The sequence below is a fragment of the Phyllostomus hastatus genome, unplaced genomic scaffold (genome assembly GCF_019186645.2).
Source record: "Phyllostomus hastatus isolate PE091 unplaced genomic scaffold, TTU_PhHast_1.1 phas_contig_30, whole genome shotgun sequence".
In the NCBI taxonomy this organism is placed as follows: domain Eukaryota; kingdom Metazoa; phylum Chordata; class Mammalia; order Chiroptera; family Phyllostomidae; genus Phyllostomus; species Phyllostomus hastatus.
The window spans coordinates 2,178,958-2,195,971 of record NW_025333841.1 but is presented as its reverse complement, the minus strand read 5'-3'; the positions used below and the strand labels follow the sequence as shown (position 1 = coordinate 2,195,971).

The 17,014-nt window shown below is 44.9% G+C and overlaps 1 protein-coding gene across 1 annotated transcript; it reads right to left on the bottom strand.

The window, feature by feature from the left end:
* Nucleotides 1-1,661: 1,661 nt before the first annotated feature.
* On the bottom strand, nt 1,662-6,426 carry PBDC1 (polysaccharide biosynthesis domain containing 1). The gene is made up of 6 exons (XM_045839398.1): nt 6,366-6,426; nt 6,212-6,277; nt 4,907-4,966; nt 4,256-4,396; nt 2,755-2,866; nt 1,662-2,151 (listed from the first exon to the last, which is right to left on the bottom strand). The coding sequence occupies exons 1-6, from the start codon at nt 6,393-6,395 to the stop codon at nt 1,955-1,957; spliced, it is 606 nt and encodes a 201-aa protein (XP_045695354.1). The 5' UTR covers nt 6,396-6,426; the 3' UTR covers nt 1,662-1,954.
* Nucleotides 6,427-17,014: the final 10,588 nt, after the last annotated feature.

Here is a 17,014-nt window from a genome sequence, read left to right as displayed (position 1 = left end):
AAGGCCCTAAAACCAAGATTACTCTACCAGTAGAGCCAGTATTCTGAATCAAAGGAGTTCCCAGACAAGAAAAAGCTGAAGGAGTTAGTTCATCACCACCACACCAGTATTAGAACAATTACTAAAGGGTCTTCTTTAAGAAGGAGAGAAACAGGATGAAAATATATGAACACTAAAACAGCAATAATCGCCCTGGCTGGCATAGCTCAGTGGATTGAGCGCGGGCTGGGAACCAAAGTGTCCCAGGTTCGATTCCCAGCCAGGGTACATTCCTGGGTTGCAGGCCATGACCCCCAGCAACTGCACATTGATGTTTCTCTCTCTCTCTCTCTCCCTCCCTTTCCTCTCTAAAAAATAAATAAATAAAATATTTTTTAAAAAAACCAGCAATAATCACACACCTATCAACAATTACTTTAAATTTAAAAGGATTAAATACTTCTGTCAAAGACATAAGATGGTGCATGGATAAAAAACAAGACTCTTACACATGCTGCCTACAGGAGACCCACTTCAGATCGAAAGACACACACAGACTGAAAGTAGAGGGATAAAGAAAGATATTTTATGCGAACAGAAACAAAAAGCTGGGGCAGCAATACTTACATCAGACAAAACACACTGTAAAACAAAGGCTATAACAACAGACAAAGAAGGACCCAGCTATTCCATGTCTGGGTATCTATCTGAAGACACCCAAAACACTAAATTGAAAAGACATACATATCTATATGTTCGCTGCAACATTATTTGCAATAGCAAAGATATGAAAGCAACCAAAGTGTTCATTAATACGTAAATGAATAAACAAGAAGTGGCACATATAGACAATAGATTATTACTCAGCTATAAAAATAAAGAGCCCTGACTGGCATGGTTCAATTGGTTGAGCATCGTCACACAAAGCAAAAGGTCGCCGGTTCGATTCCCAGTCAGGGTACGTGCCTGGATTGCCGGCCAGGTCCCCAGTTGGGGCACGTGAGAGAGACAACTGATCGATGTTTCACACATTGATGTTTCTCTCCCTCTCTTTCTCCTTCCCTTCCCCTCTCTCTAAAAATAAGTAAGTAAAATCTTAAAAAACAACAACTAAATCTTGCCATTTGCAACAACATGTATGGGCCTAGAAGGTACTGTGTCAACTAAAATAAGTCAGGCAGAGAAAGACAAATACCATATGATTTCACATATATGTGGGACCTAAAGAACAAAATAACTGAACAAACAGAACACAAACAAACTCAGATACACAGAATATTTTGATGGCTGCTAGACAGCAGTGGGGTTGGGGAGCTGGGTGAAAAAGTGGAAGGGATTAGGAAGTACCAATTGGCTGTTACAAAAATCATGGGGATGTGGGCTATAGCACAGGGAATATAGTTAATCATGTTGTACGGCGTATGTGCGGTGTCAGGCCCGTGCTGGACTTGCCTTAGTGATCACTTCGTAAGTTATACGGATGACTGATGACTGTGTTGCACACCTGAAACTGATACAGTATGGTATGTTGTCTGTAACTAGAACATATAGCATATGTTTAAAGAAACTAGCATTAATCATTTTATATAAGACATGGCATAGAGATTATACACCTAAAAAAAACTGAAGTGTTAAATAATTTCTAATACCTTTTAAAAGTTAATCAGAGATGCAGACAGTCATAAGAACCAAAAGAAATTTATTTACAAAATGTCTTACTTAACCAGTGAAGAGAAGCAAGAAGAAAATACACTAAGAAACAATCAACTATGACCCCACTCATAGTTTTTTAAGCCAGTTCATACAAAAGAACAACCGGAGAAGCTCCTGACTACTAGGCTATAAAAAAATGTCCTTCTGCATGTCCTTCCACTGAACAGGGACACACATTTAACTGCAGGGATCTGCAAGGAGCATCGTGGTACATGTAGACTCAGCTGAGTCACAGTTTCTAGGGCACTACTCCCTCTCTACCTTACATAGGCGTTTCACCACTTTTGCTGATGCCTTCCTTGGCTTCTTTCTCTTGTTCTCCTCCGTTGTCGCTTTTCTCTGGTTCTCCTCCGCTGGCTCCTTCGTCCTCTTCTTTGTCCTGAACACTGGCGTAAACTGCTTTGTTATGGCCTTCCCGGTTCCGAGCAATTTCAATGGCCAAAAATTGTATCCTGGGGGCTGCAAGGTAAATAGAATTATTTATTGTCCTAGTGACAATTTCTCTAAACCATAGGTGGCGAACACAAGGCCTGCTGGCCGAATCCGGCCCTCCACTTTGTTTCTACCCGGTGGCAGCACCGAGCTCCCTGTCCCCTAGTTAGGGAGTAGTTACATTTACACAGTCCTAAAATTGCATTCGGCCCTTTGAAGGCAACCACGAGGCTGATGTGGCCCCCCGTGAAAATGAGTTTGACACCGCTGCTCTACACCTACTGGAAATCTAATGAATCTATGACTAAAAAGTATAGTCATAAGTTTCAGAGATGTGAAATGCTAATCCTATAAGGTGAATATACTTAACTATCTCATCTCACAGTTACTCAAGAATTAGTAACACGATCTTTAAAGATATAACAAATAAGATGACCCCCAAACTATCCATGTAAACCATTCATCAGTTAAACCAGATCCCTCCACTTCACCAATTCAAACATTTTTGGCCTTGGTACTCACTGGCTATTGCCCTCTAGTTTTTCATTCAGTCAACAAACATTTATTAAAGTGCCTACTCCGAGCCTTACTCACCTTACACTGAAACAATTCCCGGGGCAAGAAACTCACCAAAGATGGTGTTTTCTTCAGTGTAGCCTTGAGAACAATCCAGTCGCAGCAAAGTACCATAGTTAAAGTCTTCTATAACCCCATCAAACTTCAAACAGAATGGCCTCCACTTCTATAAAGGCAAAAAAGGTGCATTACGTGACTAATGCAGGAGGCTGGTGAAGTCGGGCCCACAGAGGGGCTTCCGCTCCCTCAGTAAGGAAAATGACCCCAGGGAGAGAGACTAGGTTTGAGCTGACTGCTCGTTTCATTAGCAACACGTTTCTGCACTACCCACTGTGTCTCTGGACTAGTATTTCCCAACATGAACAATATTTTTAGCTGACAAAATACTTAAATCCTTGACTGCAGAATCAAAATTTGATTTATTAAATGGAGTCTTTGTTTTGTGTTTAGTAATTGGCTAGCTCAGCCCCAAATGATCATTCATCCCCACTGAAGCACAAATGAGACAAAGAAAGCAAGGATTTGGCCCAAAATCACAAAGTTAAATTTTAAGAAAGAAGTCCATTCAGTAGAGGCAATTTTCTAAAGATCACTTGACACCCTGCTAAGAGTTAAAAGTTTACATTCTTTATAATCAAGAGGCTACTCTCAGGAAAATATTTTCCCAATTATAAAAGTTGTAGCCCTGGCCAGGTAACTCAGTTGGTTAGAGTGACGTCCCCATATGCCAAGGTTATGGGTTCGATTCCCAGTCAGGGTACATATAAGAAGCAACAAATGAATTAATAAATATGAGGAACAACAAATCCACGTTTCTTTTCCTTTTTCTTTCTTTATCTCTCTCTCCCCTCCCTCCCTTTCTCTAAAAATCAATAACAAAAAAATTGAAGAGTTTTAGTGCCCTGTAAAAATACAAGCTAATCAAATAAACAATGCAAAACACAAATATTTCAATGGTCTTTGGCATGGTCTGTGATAATGCCAGCTTAAATCCAGAGAATCCAAACACCTCCCTGTACCCTACTTATCAATCTTCCATCAAAGTGTTCTGGTTCAACTATGCACATAAACAAATTTATTCTTCCTCCCTTGAAAGTGCTGGGTCGTTAGGAACAAAATGTCCAGTCAAGAAGGTGGAAAAAAACCAGATTCAATGACCATTTAAAAAATCCAGCCTTGGCTGGTTTGGCTCAGTGGCTTAAGCGCTGGCCTGTGAACCAAACGGTCACTAGTTCAATTCCCAGCCGGGGCACATGTCTGGGTTGTGAGCGAAGTCCCCAGTGGGAGGCATGCGAGAGGCAACTACACACTGATTCTCTCCCTCTTTCTCCCTCCTTTACCCTCTCTCTAAAAATAAAATAAAGCATTTTAAAAATCCATAAACAAGAAAAAGTTACTTCATAACTTACTTATTAGTCAATGACAACTACATAAGTACACTGGTTTGTATAACTTCCTTAAAACAACCCCCCCAATATTAAATGTATAAAAGTGTATTCACCATTAATAACTGTTGGTCAGAAGCTAGGCAATATCTAAGAGAGACAATTTTTACCTCTTTAGCTGATACTGACTTGAGTTCTTCTGGGTCCAATACATCTACCCTGAGTTTCTCAAAATTTTGCCGAAATTCAGAATAGATTTGGTCATCCACTTTGGTGAGTTTCAGGAACTGCGGGTCAACTGATGAAATCAGCTGCCAGACAATAAAACAACATACATACGGTAGTGTCTAATTTACTGCACTTCTGTTCCCTCTTCCCCAGAAAACCCTTATGGTTCTCAGGGCAGAAGACTTCATTAAGAAGTACAGACAGCTTAGGTTCTGGATGAAATCATGACCTAGTTTTAATGCGTCATAATATACTACGGTCCATTTCACCAATTCAAACACTTTTGGCCTTGGTACTGACTGGCTATTGTCCTCTGCAGATTTTTCATTCAGTCCACAAACATTTATTAAAGTGCCTACTATGGGCCAGGCACCATTTTGACAGTTAGGAACTGAACTCTGGGCAAAGAAGATCAACTCCTATACACTGTCAAAACAAAATCCACTCACACCCCCCTGTTCTCTGAGGGTAAGATTTACAGTAATAAAATTTATCTCCAAAACACAATTATTTAAATTGCTTAGAACAGTGGTTAGCCGAGAATCATACAGTACATGGTTAATCCTGTTTAATAATGAAGACAGACAACTCACTTTGTAATAGACTTCAGCGTGCTGCATTGCTCTCATGGCCCATGCCATCTCAATATCAGGCTGTAAAGGAGTTAAGAATGCCAGATCAGAAATCTTCCAACCTGCTACTACAGAACAAATTAAGAAAGTCCTTGGTTATCAATTTAATGCTCAAGAGAGCTACCAAACTTAGTGTTACTGTCAAAGGATAAAAACTGGACTAATGTGTGTGGACAATAAAAAATTCTCTGTCCTTACGACAAACAACAAAAAGCTATCCACACAGTCTAACAAATAGAATGAATCACCGACTTTCTTTTCCTGGATGCTAGTGAAAGTGTAAGAAACTAAACAAAACAGTAGATTACTAACACTCTCAAGACTGAGTTAAATCATTGTATAACTGAAATAAACTCACATACACAATTGAATTATAGAAACAACAAAGTAAGATAATGGAAGTAAAATTACTCTCCACTTTTAAGAGGGTAGTATGTCATAATCATCATTTGTGTTTGTCCGATAGCCAGTTCCCCACCCTATAACATTTAAAGATGAAACAGTACCGTGAAGCAGGCTAGTTTATCAATATGCCTTACCAAGCACCCACCCCCTGTTCCAGTAGAACCTCTCACTCAAACTGGAGGAATCTATTTCACTGACTCCAGAACAAGCTATTTGCATTTTAACTCCAGGCCCTTTGTCTGACTGACAATTTTTGTCTGTTGCCCACCTACAATTAGCTGATCAGTTCCAGATCCACTATCTCAGTGAAGTCTTCCTCTACTGTCTCGGTCCTAGGGGTTTATTCTTCAGCTGAACTGCTTTGTCCCATATGTCCTGATCCACTCATGTAGCATACATCACATTATTTGAGTGTTACTACTGTTCTCATATCGCTGTGTCTTCAATCTCAAATACACCACGTGCTTTCTCCTTAAGAATCTAAACGAGACATAGCATAAGCCAGTGCAACTTTACTGCACAATGGAATCAAAGGAGACCTTTACAAACACGGATTTCGGTCTCTCGGCCTCAGATACTCCGATTTAACTGATACGCATTGCTCTCTGGACATCGGGATATTCAAATGCTTCACAGCGGATTTTAAAGTGCAGCAAAGTTCGAGAACTACTTCCACTGGCATTAGTTCTGCGTTTGTGGACCAAAAGGATTAGAATGAGCTGAAAGGCGTGGTTTCTGGAGAACGTGGACGGGGTCTACAGAGCACATCACGGGAGGCGGTTACATTACAGTTTCGCGGCAGGCCCCGCAGACATCCCAGACTAGCTAGGTGAATGGGAGCTGCGGGTGAGTCATACTCACATCGTTGCCATAAGACTCAGCCGGGAGAGAAAGAGCATGTGCCACTGACACCACTTCCCCGGACACCTGGATGGGAAAAGGAGGGGAGAGGGAGAGTTCAAGGCTAGACTAAGCTCGATTTCCCGATTCACCCGACCCCAGAGCTGCGTCTCACCGGCTCTTCATTTTCACTAGTTGCCTCCATGTTTCGGCGGCTAACACAGCGTGGCGCCACTCCCCGGAAGTGACTTTACGTGAGCTCTTTACGCAGTTGATTGGAAAGGGAAGGCCTGGCCAGAGTGGCTTTCATCGGCCTGAGCTCGCGCGCGCCCTCTCTCTCCTGGAGGAGGTAGTGCCTGGCCCCTTCTCACCCGCCCTGCGCAGACTCAAAAGTGCTGCGTTGTTGCTAGGCTGGGCTGCTAATGGCATCTGAGATGCTGAAATGCTCAGTAATGACAGGGATGATCATGGGGAAAAACCTGGGTTAAAATAATGCGGCCTTCGCGTCCCACTGCATCAAGTACAGGCAGAGAATCGAATTCACACTCTCGGTTTGTGAATGCGGGCTCACACACACACTAGCGCACAGCTGGATAAAGAGTGTAGTAATTTATGATTTGGGGGGAGTTAGACGGACTTTGTGTGGTGAATATTAAAGAGTTAAGACTTTACCCTGAAAGCAGAGGTAAGTTACTGGAGACCTTTAAGTAGACTAATTCACAATCAAAGTTAAGTTTTAAGAATATCACTAAAACACAATGTGCAGGACAAAATTGAGGAAGGCAAAACTGGAGGCAGAAAGACACTTGAAGGCACTGGATAATAAAAACCTAAGCCAACGCCCTGGCAGTTGAGATGGATTTTGAGAATTAACAAGGGAAAGGGAATCAATAGGACTTTTTGACTCATCGGATACGGAGTATAATGAAGAGTTAGGATTCCAGTATTACTCCCAGGTTGCAGAATAGGATTCAGGGATGAATGCCATAGAGGTAGAAAACTAAAAAGGAGGGATGATGAGTTCAGTTTGAGGAGGTAAGTTTGAAGAGTCTGTGGGACATTGAGATAGAGTTGACTAGTTAGAGGGAGATCTCATCAGAAATATCAATGTCACAGCTGATTCTTTGGGTTTAATTGAGCTGCCCCAAGGAAACTGCAGAACTCTAAAGACACAAAGAGCCAGAGGCCAAGGAGGGAATTATTTATGAAGAATAAAAGACAGCAAAAAATAGTTGTCGGTGAGACATCAGCAAAGAACCAAGGGAGAGTCTCACAGAAGCCAGAAGATGAGAGAACCTCTAGGAAGCAGGGGTGAACAGTGTCGAATAGGCGTGGGTTGAGCACACTAAACCCAGAAATACTGACAGGTTACTGACAACTTTAGCAAGAGCAGTTTTGGTGGAACGATGAGGGCACAGTGGGTTGAGAAGGAAGTGAGTGTTAAAGGACAGATGACAATGACCATAGAATGTTCTTAGCAAATAGAGACATGAAATCCAGATACTTTTAGAAAGTGTGGTAAAATACATATAACATAAAAATTTACCATCTTAACCATTTTAAGTGTCGTAGGTTAAGTGGAAGCAGTCTGGCTTCCTCACCCAGGTGTCTGGGTAACTAAGGGGCAGTGTTCCCATAGCCTTGGAGGGGATAACCAGTGTTCTCATAGCCTTGAGACTGGGTCCAGCAAACTGTTCCCATAACATGAAGTGAACTCACATATGCAGAATTATGTTATGTTACATAATGTGTTGGCAGTTTTCCAGCTTTGTTCCCCTCCAGTACTTAAACAGGTAGGGGACTCCCTGCTGCGGGGGGATGATGATGAGAGACACACAAGGGGACAGGTACCACAATGGGTGCCATACTGGGGAGCAAGGGCCATGACATGAGACATACAGATAGACACGCAGCTTGCAGCGTGTGTGGCTTGTCCTCCATGAAAGCATGCCAGACATCCCAATGGCTCCGTGAATATTTTTCCATCTGCACGAATACCATGAACCTGCCTGGCCTTGAAGGATGGCAACATAATTGGCATAGCTGTCAGGATTGGTCACAGAACACCATGGAGCTGGCACCCCTAGAGGGGAGCTTGTAGTGGCTGATCACGTGCAGGTAGTATTTGGTGGCCAGGCTCCTGGCAGCTTGGCCTCCCACCCCATGACTGGCCCTCTGTCAGTGGCACAGCCGGCACAGTGGAGAAAGCCCTATGGGTGGTGGGGAAGACCCTAGAGAAGCTCAGCGCCCTGCAGCCATGGGGGCCGTGGGCTGGGTGTTTCTTTCAGCTTTGCGAGCTGAGATGGAGACTATGCTTTCAGACAAAGTGGAGTTCCAAGAGCCCAGAGAGGAAGCAGGAAGCGGAAGCCCTGAAGGCTGAAGAAGAGGAGACTGCACTTCCGGATGCTGCAAAGTTACCTGAATACCAGGCAGAAAAAAAAAAAAAAAGCCTTGAAGGCTTGAGTCTGCGCCTTGGTAAAATGCCTCTGAGTGGCTGAGCTGCTGCAGTCCCCCTACCCTCTCATAGTATGAGATTCAGGGGAAAAGGGGTGGGGCTGAGTTCCCTGAGGGCAGCAGCCTATAGCCCCTGGGGGAAGTTTGGGTCTGGGAATGCCCTTCCCTCCCCTGCCCCACACAGACGTGGAACACAGTTGCTGAGACTGACTGGCCAGGGCCTGGCGGGGCTGGGTGCTCTGGCAGCAGCACCACCAGCACCCGGAAAGCTCTGCTCCCAGCATGCAGATCAGAAGAGGCGGGGGCCCCCACAGGCGAGCAGTGTGGGCTGCTATGCCTGTGGGTCAAGGCCGAGTGCTAGGAGCTGAGCTTTGCAGCAGTGTTCCAGGAGGAGGGGCGGCCGTGGGAGCTGTTAGAGCTGGCGGTGTGACCTGGGAGGCTGTGAGAAAGCAGGCCGGACCTGGCACGAGATAGGGAAGCAAGTGCTGGCACCCAGAAAGCTCACTGATGGGGAGCAGGCCAGAGAGCCCTGCTGGTGGTGGTGGCAGGCAAGCTCAGAGCCTGTCAGAGAGGCCCTGGAAGATGGCTGTGGCGCCGCGAGCCACAGAGACAGCAGTCACCAGATTCACAGAAACAGTGGCCCAGTGACCCGAGGGATGCAGTGGTGGCACCAGCACCTGGCACCCACCCGGGCAGCGTGTGGTGCTGCACAAGTGCAGCTCCTGGTGCCCGCACACCTGCGTCCAGTACAGGTCTAAATTATCTGTCCAAACCCCGGGGGTGTGACTCAAAGAGGCCCATCCCGTGTGTCTAAAGGGCCATTTGGCTGTGCCAGTCTCCCAAGAAGAGGGAGAAAATATCCTGTTAGACGCTGTGAGCTGAATGTACATGTGATACAGGAAGGCTTTGAATGGGTTTTGTGGCAGCGACTGGAATGGCTTGGGTCTCTGGTCCCAACTCTGCGCGGGAGCAGAGGTACAGTACTCCTTAACAGAAAAGCAGTTGGCTGCTGTACATGCTGCCCTGTTGGCCACAGAGGCCATAACAGGAACTTCCCCATGACAGTTAGGACCACCTATCCCATTGCAGGGTGGGTCCAGGACTGGATGACCAAGCCTCATCATGGGACTGCTCAGATGCCCACATTAGCTAAGTGGGGGGCTTATCTGCAATAAAGGAGTACTCTGTCTACTAGCCCTTTGAGAGCTGAGCTACAGGAAAGGGTAGGTCCAGTTATTTATGTAGATGAGAAATCTACTGCTCCTGTCCCTATAGAGGAGGTAGAAACTAGCCCCTTCCATGAGGGGCAGCCACCCATTCCCTCAGATGCATGGCACACTAATGGGCCCAGCAGAGATCAGCCTGCTGTGTGGACTGCTGTAGCAGTTCAACCAGAGACAAAGACAGTCTGGTTTGACACAGGTATGGGGCAGAGCAGCCAATGGGCTGAACTCGGCGCCATTTTGATTGTGGCGCTCAGTGAAGCCCCGCCCCTGACTATTTGCACAGAGTAGGGCGCAGACCTGGGGCTGACATTATGGATGTCTACATGGCATACGAATAAAAGGATGGTCATGCAGAGACCAGTGTGAGGACAGGCTTTGTGGCAAGACTTATGGGAATTAGGCTACCACAAAGAAAGCACTGTATATCATGTTACTGGACATGCCCCTCTTGCCTTCCCTGGGAATGATGAGGCTGATATTCTAACCACGGTGTGATGGCTAGAAATGGTACCTGCCAGTCCCTCAGGAAGGGAAGTAGCCCAGTGACTACACTGTTGCCTCTTACACTCTGGGCAAAAGACCATGTGGTCCACCATCAAAACTTTAGGGTTACCTGTTACATTGGCAGAGGCACAAGAAGCTTGTGAGGCCTGTGTTGTCTGCTCTCAAGAGCATCCTGGAAGGCCTGTGGGGAACTTCTGGACAGGTAGTAAGGGGACGGGTACTGCTGACCCAGTGGCAGGTGGATGTAATTGGGCCCCTACCTAGTTCAAAAGGATGTAAGCATGCTATTACAGGTGTGGACATGACCACAGGACTTTTAGCTGTTTATCCCACACAGCGCCCAGATCAGAAAGCAGTGATTGCTGCGCGTGAGTGGTTGTGTGCTGCTTATGGGCGACCCCTAATCATTGAGGTGATGAGGGGACACATTTTACTGGGGCCTTGGTAACAACCGTGGGCTCAAGACTTGCAGAGTGGCTGGAAATTCCCTGTGGCCTATCATCTCCAAGCTGCTGGAATGACTGAAAGGTACAATGGTCTCTTAAAGCAGGGCCTGCAAGCTGCAGCTGCCACCGCTACACTGCGGGGTTGGATGAAACACTTATGGACTGTCCTCCAGACTCTAAATGAGAGGAGTCAGAGGGGGTGCCCAGCTCCAGTAGAAGCACTGCTCCACCGGGCTGCTGCTCCTATTCAGCTGCAAGTACAGACTGAGGATGCCTTGCTGAAACCAGGCATGGGAAAACAGGGGAATATCCTCCTGCCTGCTCCAGAGGGCCTGGAGGGAGGGCAAACAGCCTCCTGGACGTGGCCTTGGGATATCAAAACCCCCACATGCATTGGGTGGCCCTTGTTGCCCCTTGGAGCTAATGAGGGGAGAGAAATTTACAAATAGTGCCCTGGGTGATTGGGACATGGCCCCCAGTCTTAAAGGTGACATATCCAGGGCCAGCAGACCATGGAATGCTTCTTTGTGGCACCTTTGTGATTTCCCTATGGCCCATTACACATTCTCCCGTTATTGCAAATAGATGCTGAGCCCCCAGTTGAGGCATGAAAGGTCTGGTATTCACACCCAGGAAGACCCCCTATGCCAGCCATTGTCTTATCAGCTGACCAGAAGCTGGCTTGTATATTGCCTGTGGGTTGTGACTTGCCTTTGCCGGTGCCCATAACTTCTCTGTCTTTTCGCCCTTAGAGTGCAAGGTAATACCACAGTGGGCTGAGTTCATACCTATGCCTTAGTGGCTGACCAATCAGCATGCTGGATCTGCACTGAACTCCCCCTGAGCAGGTTGGCCAGCCTCCCATGGCGCATCTCTCCAGCTTCTGTCTCAAACTGGACTTGGCTTCAGAACCAGTGGAACAGTGAACATCCCTGTGGAATGCTACCTGAACTGACATCTATGCTGGGGCAAAGCAGCAGTATGACCTGCCCAGGGCATTAAGTGGCTACTCTGTATGGGATGGCTTGGGGTGACTCACAGCTGAGGCTGTGGAGCTGGCTGGATCAGCTCCCCTTTGCACTAAGAACCCCAAAGGACAAGCCCAGGTGGGCTTGACTCGGACAGGTCTGTATCAGACCCATATTCCTGGACATTGCTGGGTGGTGAGGAATGGTGTGTGGGCTGCACTTCCCACTGGGACCCTCTGGGTGGATGGCCCACATGACTGGCCTTACTTGTATGGAAATTGGACTGGCCATTGTACCTAGGGGTGGCCTGATTACCTGTGTTTTGTCTGCATGTTGTTGAAGCTCGTACTGCTGCTGTGGCAGCACTTGTGTTTTGCTTGCTTGTTGCTGCAGTGAGTATAGCCTGTACTGCTGTTGTGGATTATGGAGGCAGGCTCTGCCCTCCTCACCAAAGGACCTTTGCGGAAGACATGCTTGCATAGATTGTAAGGTGAGGAACCCAGAAGGGGTAGATTGTAGGGTAAGTGGAGGCAGTCTGGCTTCCTCACCCAGATGTCTGGGTAGCTGAGGGAAGCAGTGTTCCCACGGCCTTGGAGGAGCCTAATAACCAATGTTCCCATAGCCTTGGAGGGGCCTGATAACCAGTGTTCTCACGGCCTTGACACTGGGTCTGATAAACTGTTCCCATAACAAAGTGAGCTCGCATGTGCAGAATTATGTTATGTTACTTAATGTGTTGGCAGTTTTCCGGCTTTGTTCCCCTCTAGTACTTAAACAGGTAGGGACTCCCTGCTGGGGGTGGTGATGATGAGAGACATGCATCATCAAGGGGACAGGTGCCACAATGAGTGCCACGCTTAAGTTGCTGGGGAGCAAGGACCATGACATGAGACGTGCAGATAGACATGCAGCTTGCAGCGTGTGTGGCTTGCCCACCCATGAATAAAGGCATGCCAGACATCCCAAGGACTATTTTTCTGTCCTTGAATCCATGAATATTTTTCTGTCTGGATGAATGCCATGAATCTGCCTGGCCTTGAAGGGTTGCAACACAAGTATACAGTTCAATGGTGTTAAGTTCCTCCACATTGCTGTGCAACAGACCTCCAGAACTTTTTTGTCTTGAAAACTGAAGTTGTATACCCATTAAACAATTCCACATTTTTCCCTTTCCTTTGCCCCTGGAAACCTCCATACTACTTTCTTTTCCTATGAATGTGATTACTTTGGATACCTCCTATAAGTGGTATTTGTCTTTTTGCAACTGGCTTATTTCACTTACTATGAGGTCCTCAAGGTTCATCCATGGTGTTGTCATATGACGGTATTTCCTTTCTTTTTTCTTTTAAGATTTTATGTATTTATTTTTACAGAGAGGTGAGATCAGTTTCTTCTCACACACCCTCAACTGGGGACCTGGCCCACAACACAGGCATGTGCCCTGACTGGGAACTGAACCAGCAGCGTTTTGGTTCTCAGTCCAGTGCTCAGTCCACTGAGCCACACCAACTAGAGCTTCCTTTCTTTTTCTATGGATATACCACATTTTGCTTATCCATTCATTTGTCAATGAACATTTGGGTTGCTTCCACCTTTTGGCAGTTTTGAACATGGGTATGTAAGTATCACTTCGAGATCCTGCTTTCAATTCTTTTGGATTTATATCCAAAACTGGGATTGCTGAATCACATGGTAATTAAGTTTTTTTTTAATTTTTGAAGAAACTCAGGGACTTTTTAAATTCCTATTTTAAGTTTAGAGCAACTTAAGTGTACTGGGGAGTTGACCTTATACAAAAGATTGCCCTGGGGGCGAGCAAGGTATATATCCTGAAAAATTGATTGAAGAGAGGCAGAAAAAACAAACAAACAAACAAAAAAACAAAACAGGAAATTGAGGTGTTCCCTCCAGACGCTTTCCGTTTTCTCTATGAAGCACAAGAAGGCAGCTAAGAGTAAGAGGGGATGTGCGAGTTTTGTCTCAACAAGTGTTGTATAGCAGCTGGGAGAAGAGGGTGAACCAAGGAGAGAAAGGGGTGTTTTCAGGGAACAGCTAAAAGTACAGGACACGATTGTTCAAGGGTAGCAGTGCATATGTAACTCAGAAGTCCGAATGTAAGGAGGATTATGCACATAGATGTTGACTGTTAGTGAATGTGAAGGTCTGACCAGGGGTCAACAGGCAACTACAACATTGAGCTATGCTCAATGTAATGGCCAGATTAGCGCATGACAAGTGAATATGAATAGAATTCCAAGAAACCCAACTGGCCTTTACTCAAGGAAGTGCTTAAGTAATTTGCTCTATCTAATATTTTGAGCAGATTCATCACCTTTAACTTTTTTAAAAAACTATTAAGATATATAGAATATGCGTGGTTTGTTTGTTAAGGCTATTTAATTGCTTTAAACAAATAAGGTAACTTGTTGCTACTGAAATACTCACAGCTGTAAATACTTGCAGAGACCAGGAATTGGGTCCTTACAAGACTGGAAAAAGCCAAGGGCTTCTGCACCACAAAACAGCTGGAGATAAAACTGTCATCCAGAGCCTTTCCCCAAACCAGCCCAGGCAGAGGTATTACAAAGAGTATTGGCCTTCACAGCCACACCTACTGTTTCAGATGCACTCCAAGTAGCTGGCTATGAGAATAACGCATGGAGGAGTGGGACAGGAACAAAAGGCAATACATAAAGGATGTGAATTAGCTGGTGGACTTTAAGAACTATATCAAAGAAAGACTCTTGGGTCTGGGGTAAGGAAATTGAAGATGGAAGTCCACTGGGATTATTCCGTGTTTTTCTGGAAGGGCACCACTGAGTTGACCTTCAGCTTCCTTCTAAAGCAGGTACTGTGGACATACCATGGTGGGGCCAAAGGCATCTTCAGTCTTGACAAAGGTCTTAAGGTGTCTATAATGCCAGGGATAACGGGGGTGTGGAGAAGATAAAAGGTGTAATTGCTGGAGCTAGGGTGTCACTGAGTGGAGAAAGTCATCTTGCATGGAAGGAATTCACCTTACATTATTGAATGTAAGTTTGTCCATGGCAAGGCAGTTGGGTGAGCGCTGCTATTTTGCAGGTGGGGAAGCCATGTGGATACACCCAAAAAATGTGGATCATAGGGTCTTGGTGGCCGTCAGACTATATGATGAAGGCAAACTTGAAGGACCTTGAAACTGCTCTTTAAAAGCTGGGAGGAAAAATAGGCCTATTGTCAGAAACCCGGGAAATGGTCTACCATGAAAATATAAAATCTGGATAATAAAAGTGTTGGCTGTGATGTATGTGGGTCATCACAACTACAGGGGTTGACTTGTGTCACCTCATAAGGCTGTTTCACATAAAGACAGGATATTAGAGATGATCTCAAGTGATGGTATCTACAGGTGTGTTCTGTGGTCAGGAGGGAGAAAAACAGTGACATTCAAATGCCTTCCAAGATTGGAGCTTATCCCAGAAACCTCACAATAACATAGCTTTAAAATACATGATGTTAAAATGGAAAGGATTGCCAGCAGAAATGGGCAAATCTATGAAAATGGCGAGATATTTCAACATGTCTCTCAGCATTTGACGGCTCAAACAGCCAGCAACATAATACAAATTTAGAAGTTTTAAACAACATGTGAAAGTGACGTAATAGATAAATCTTGAACTCTGGACCCAAATATTACGTAATACATATTATTGTCAGGCATCCATGCAACATGTATAATAAATATAACCTGTGCCAATGTAATATTGAAAATAAAAAAACAGTCCAACTCATGCAGACAAGCTAGAAGCCATATTAGCATGGAGCAAGATGTCTTGGGGCAATGAGGTCACTGAGATATTAAACATGAATTGAGTAGCAAAATAAGCAGATAGTGTTCAGGGATGTGATTTTTAGCGACTGTTTGGCTATTGGATGATAGATAGGAAGGCACACTTGGTTGGCCTTGAAACATGCGACCAAAATTTGAGAGAAAAAAATAAAGTTGGTGCTATAGTCAGCACGCATGTGAGAGAGTATTCCATGAAAGCAAAATACCTGATTTACAAAATGTAACAGGTAAAAAGAGGTGACTTGTGTCCTCTCACTGGAGCTGTTGGTGAGCACATACCAGGACTTGTTGTAGACAAGTGATATTGTCTACAGGGCATGTTTGTGGTCAGGAAGAAGTCCAACAGTCCCTTAGGACGCCATCCTGGCTAGCCTCACAGTTGTCATAGGAACTGACAATGTACGGCGTCGTTTTTGACACAGGGACTTACAAATACCCCAAAATCTTGCTCTGTCTTGTGGTGCAGTGGCCAGCAGGGGATGACATCATGAAACTGATGCCACCAATACCTCTCCCTTACTGAAAGGAACAGCCATTTACTACTGTCCATAGCTTTCTCTCAGCCTTGTGCCATGTGCGTGATGCCACCTCCATCCAGGTTTTGTGTCCCCAGGTTGCTGTGTTAACAATGATCTTACCTGCCAGGCGGGTCATGCACTCTAGCTACAGCTTTTTTGTAGTTGATGAACAAATTTGCTTCTCAAGTAGGAAAACTCAAGAGACACCATTTAATATCCATAATAGCAGATAGTGATAAACTTACACCTTGAATTCAAGTCTTAACTCCTTCTTCTTTGTATAGGTGTGCTCGCTCGCTCTCTCTCCCTCTCCTCCCCTTTTCTTCCTTCTTTCTTGTAACCACAGAGCAATTTTTATAGAAACATGAAACATCTTCTAATGCTATTAACACCTAATAATTCAAGCCCCATCCCTACATTTTCTCAGCTAGAAATGTGGAAAAGTGCCAGAGTTGAGCTTTTTTTCTAACTGATCAAATAATATGTTCAGGTGGACAGGGTAGGGGAGAGTAATGGGAAAAGGAGGACAACTGTAAACTAACAACAATAAAAAGTTTTTAAAAACTTAATAAGAAATAGAAATTTAGAAAATGTATAAGAAACTGTAGTAATTTTCTATTTGTTTCTTATCCAGTTGTCTGTAGAAACCAGAATGACCACATGACAAAACGCAGGGTTGCACTTGTACTTTCTTCCTTCTGTCTTTTTTATTTTTTTAAGATTTTATTTATTTATTTATTTTTTAGAGAGAAGGGAAGGGAAGGAAAAAGAGAGGGAGAGAAACATCAATGTGTGGTTGCCTCTCACACACCCCCCAGTGGGGACCTGGCCCACAACCCAGGCATGTGTCCTCACTGGGAATCGAACTGGCAACTCTTT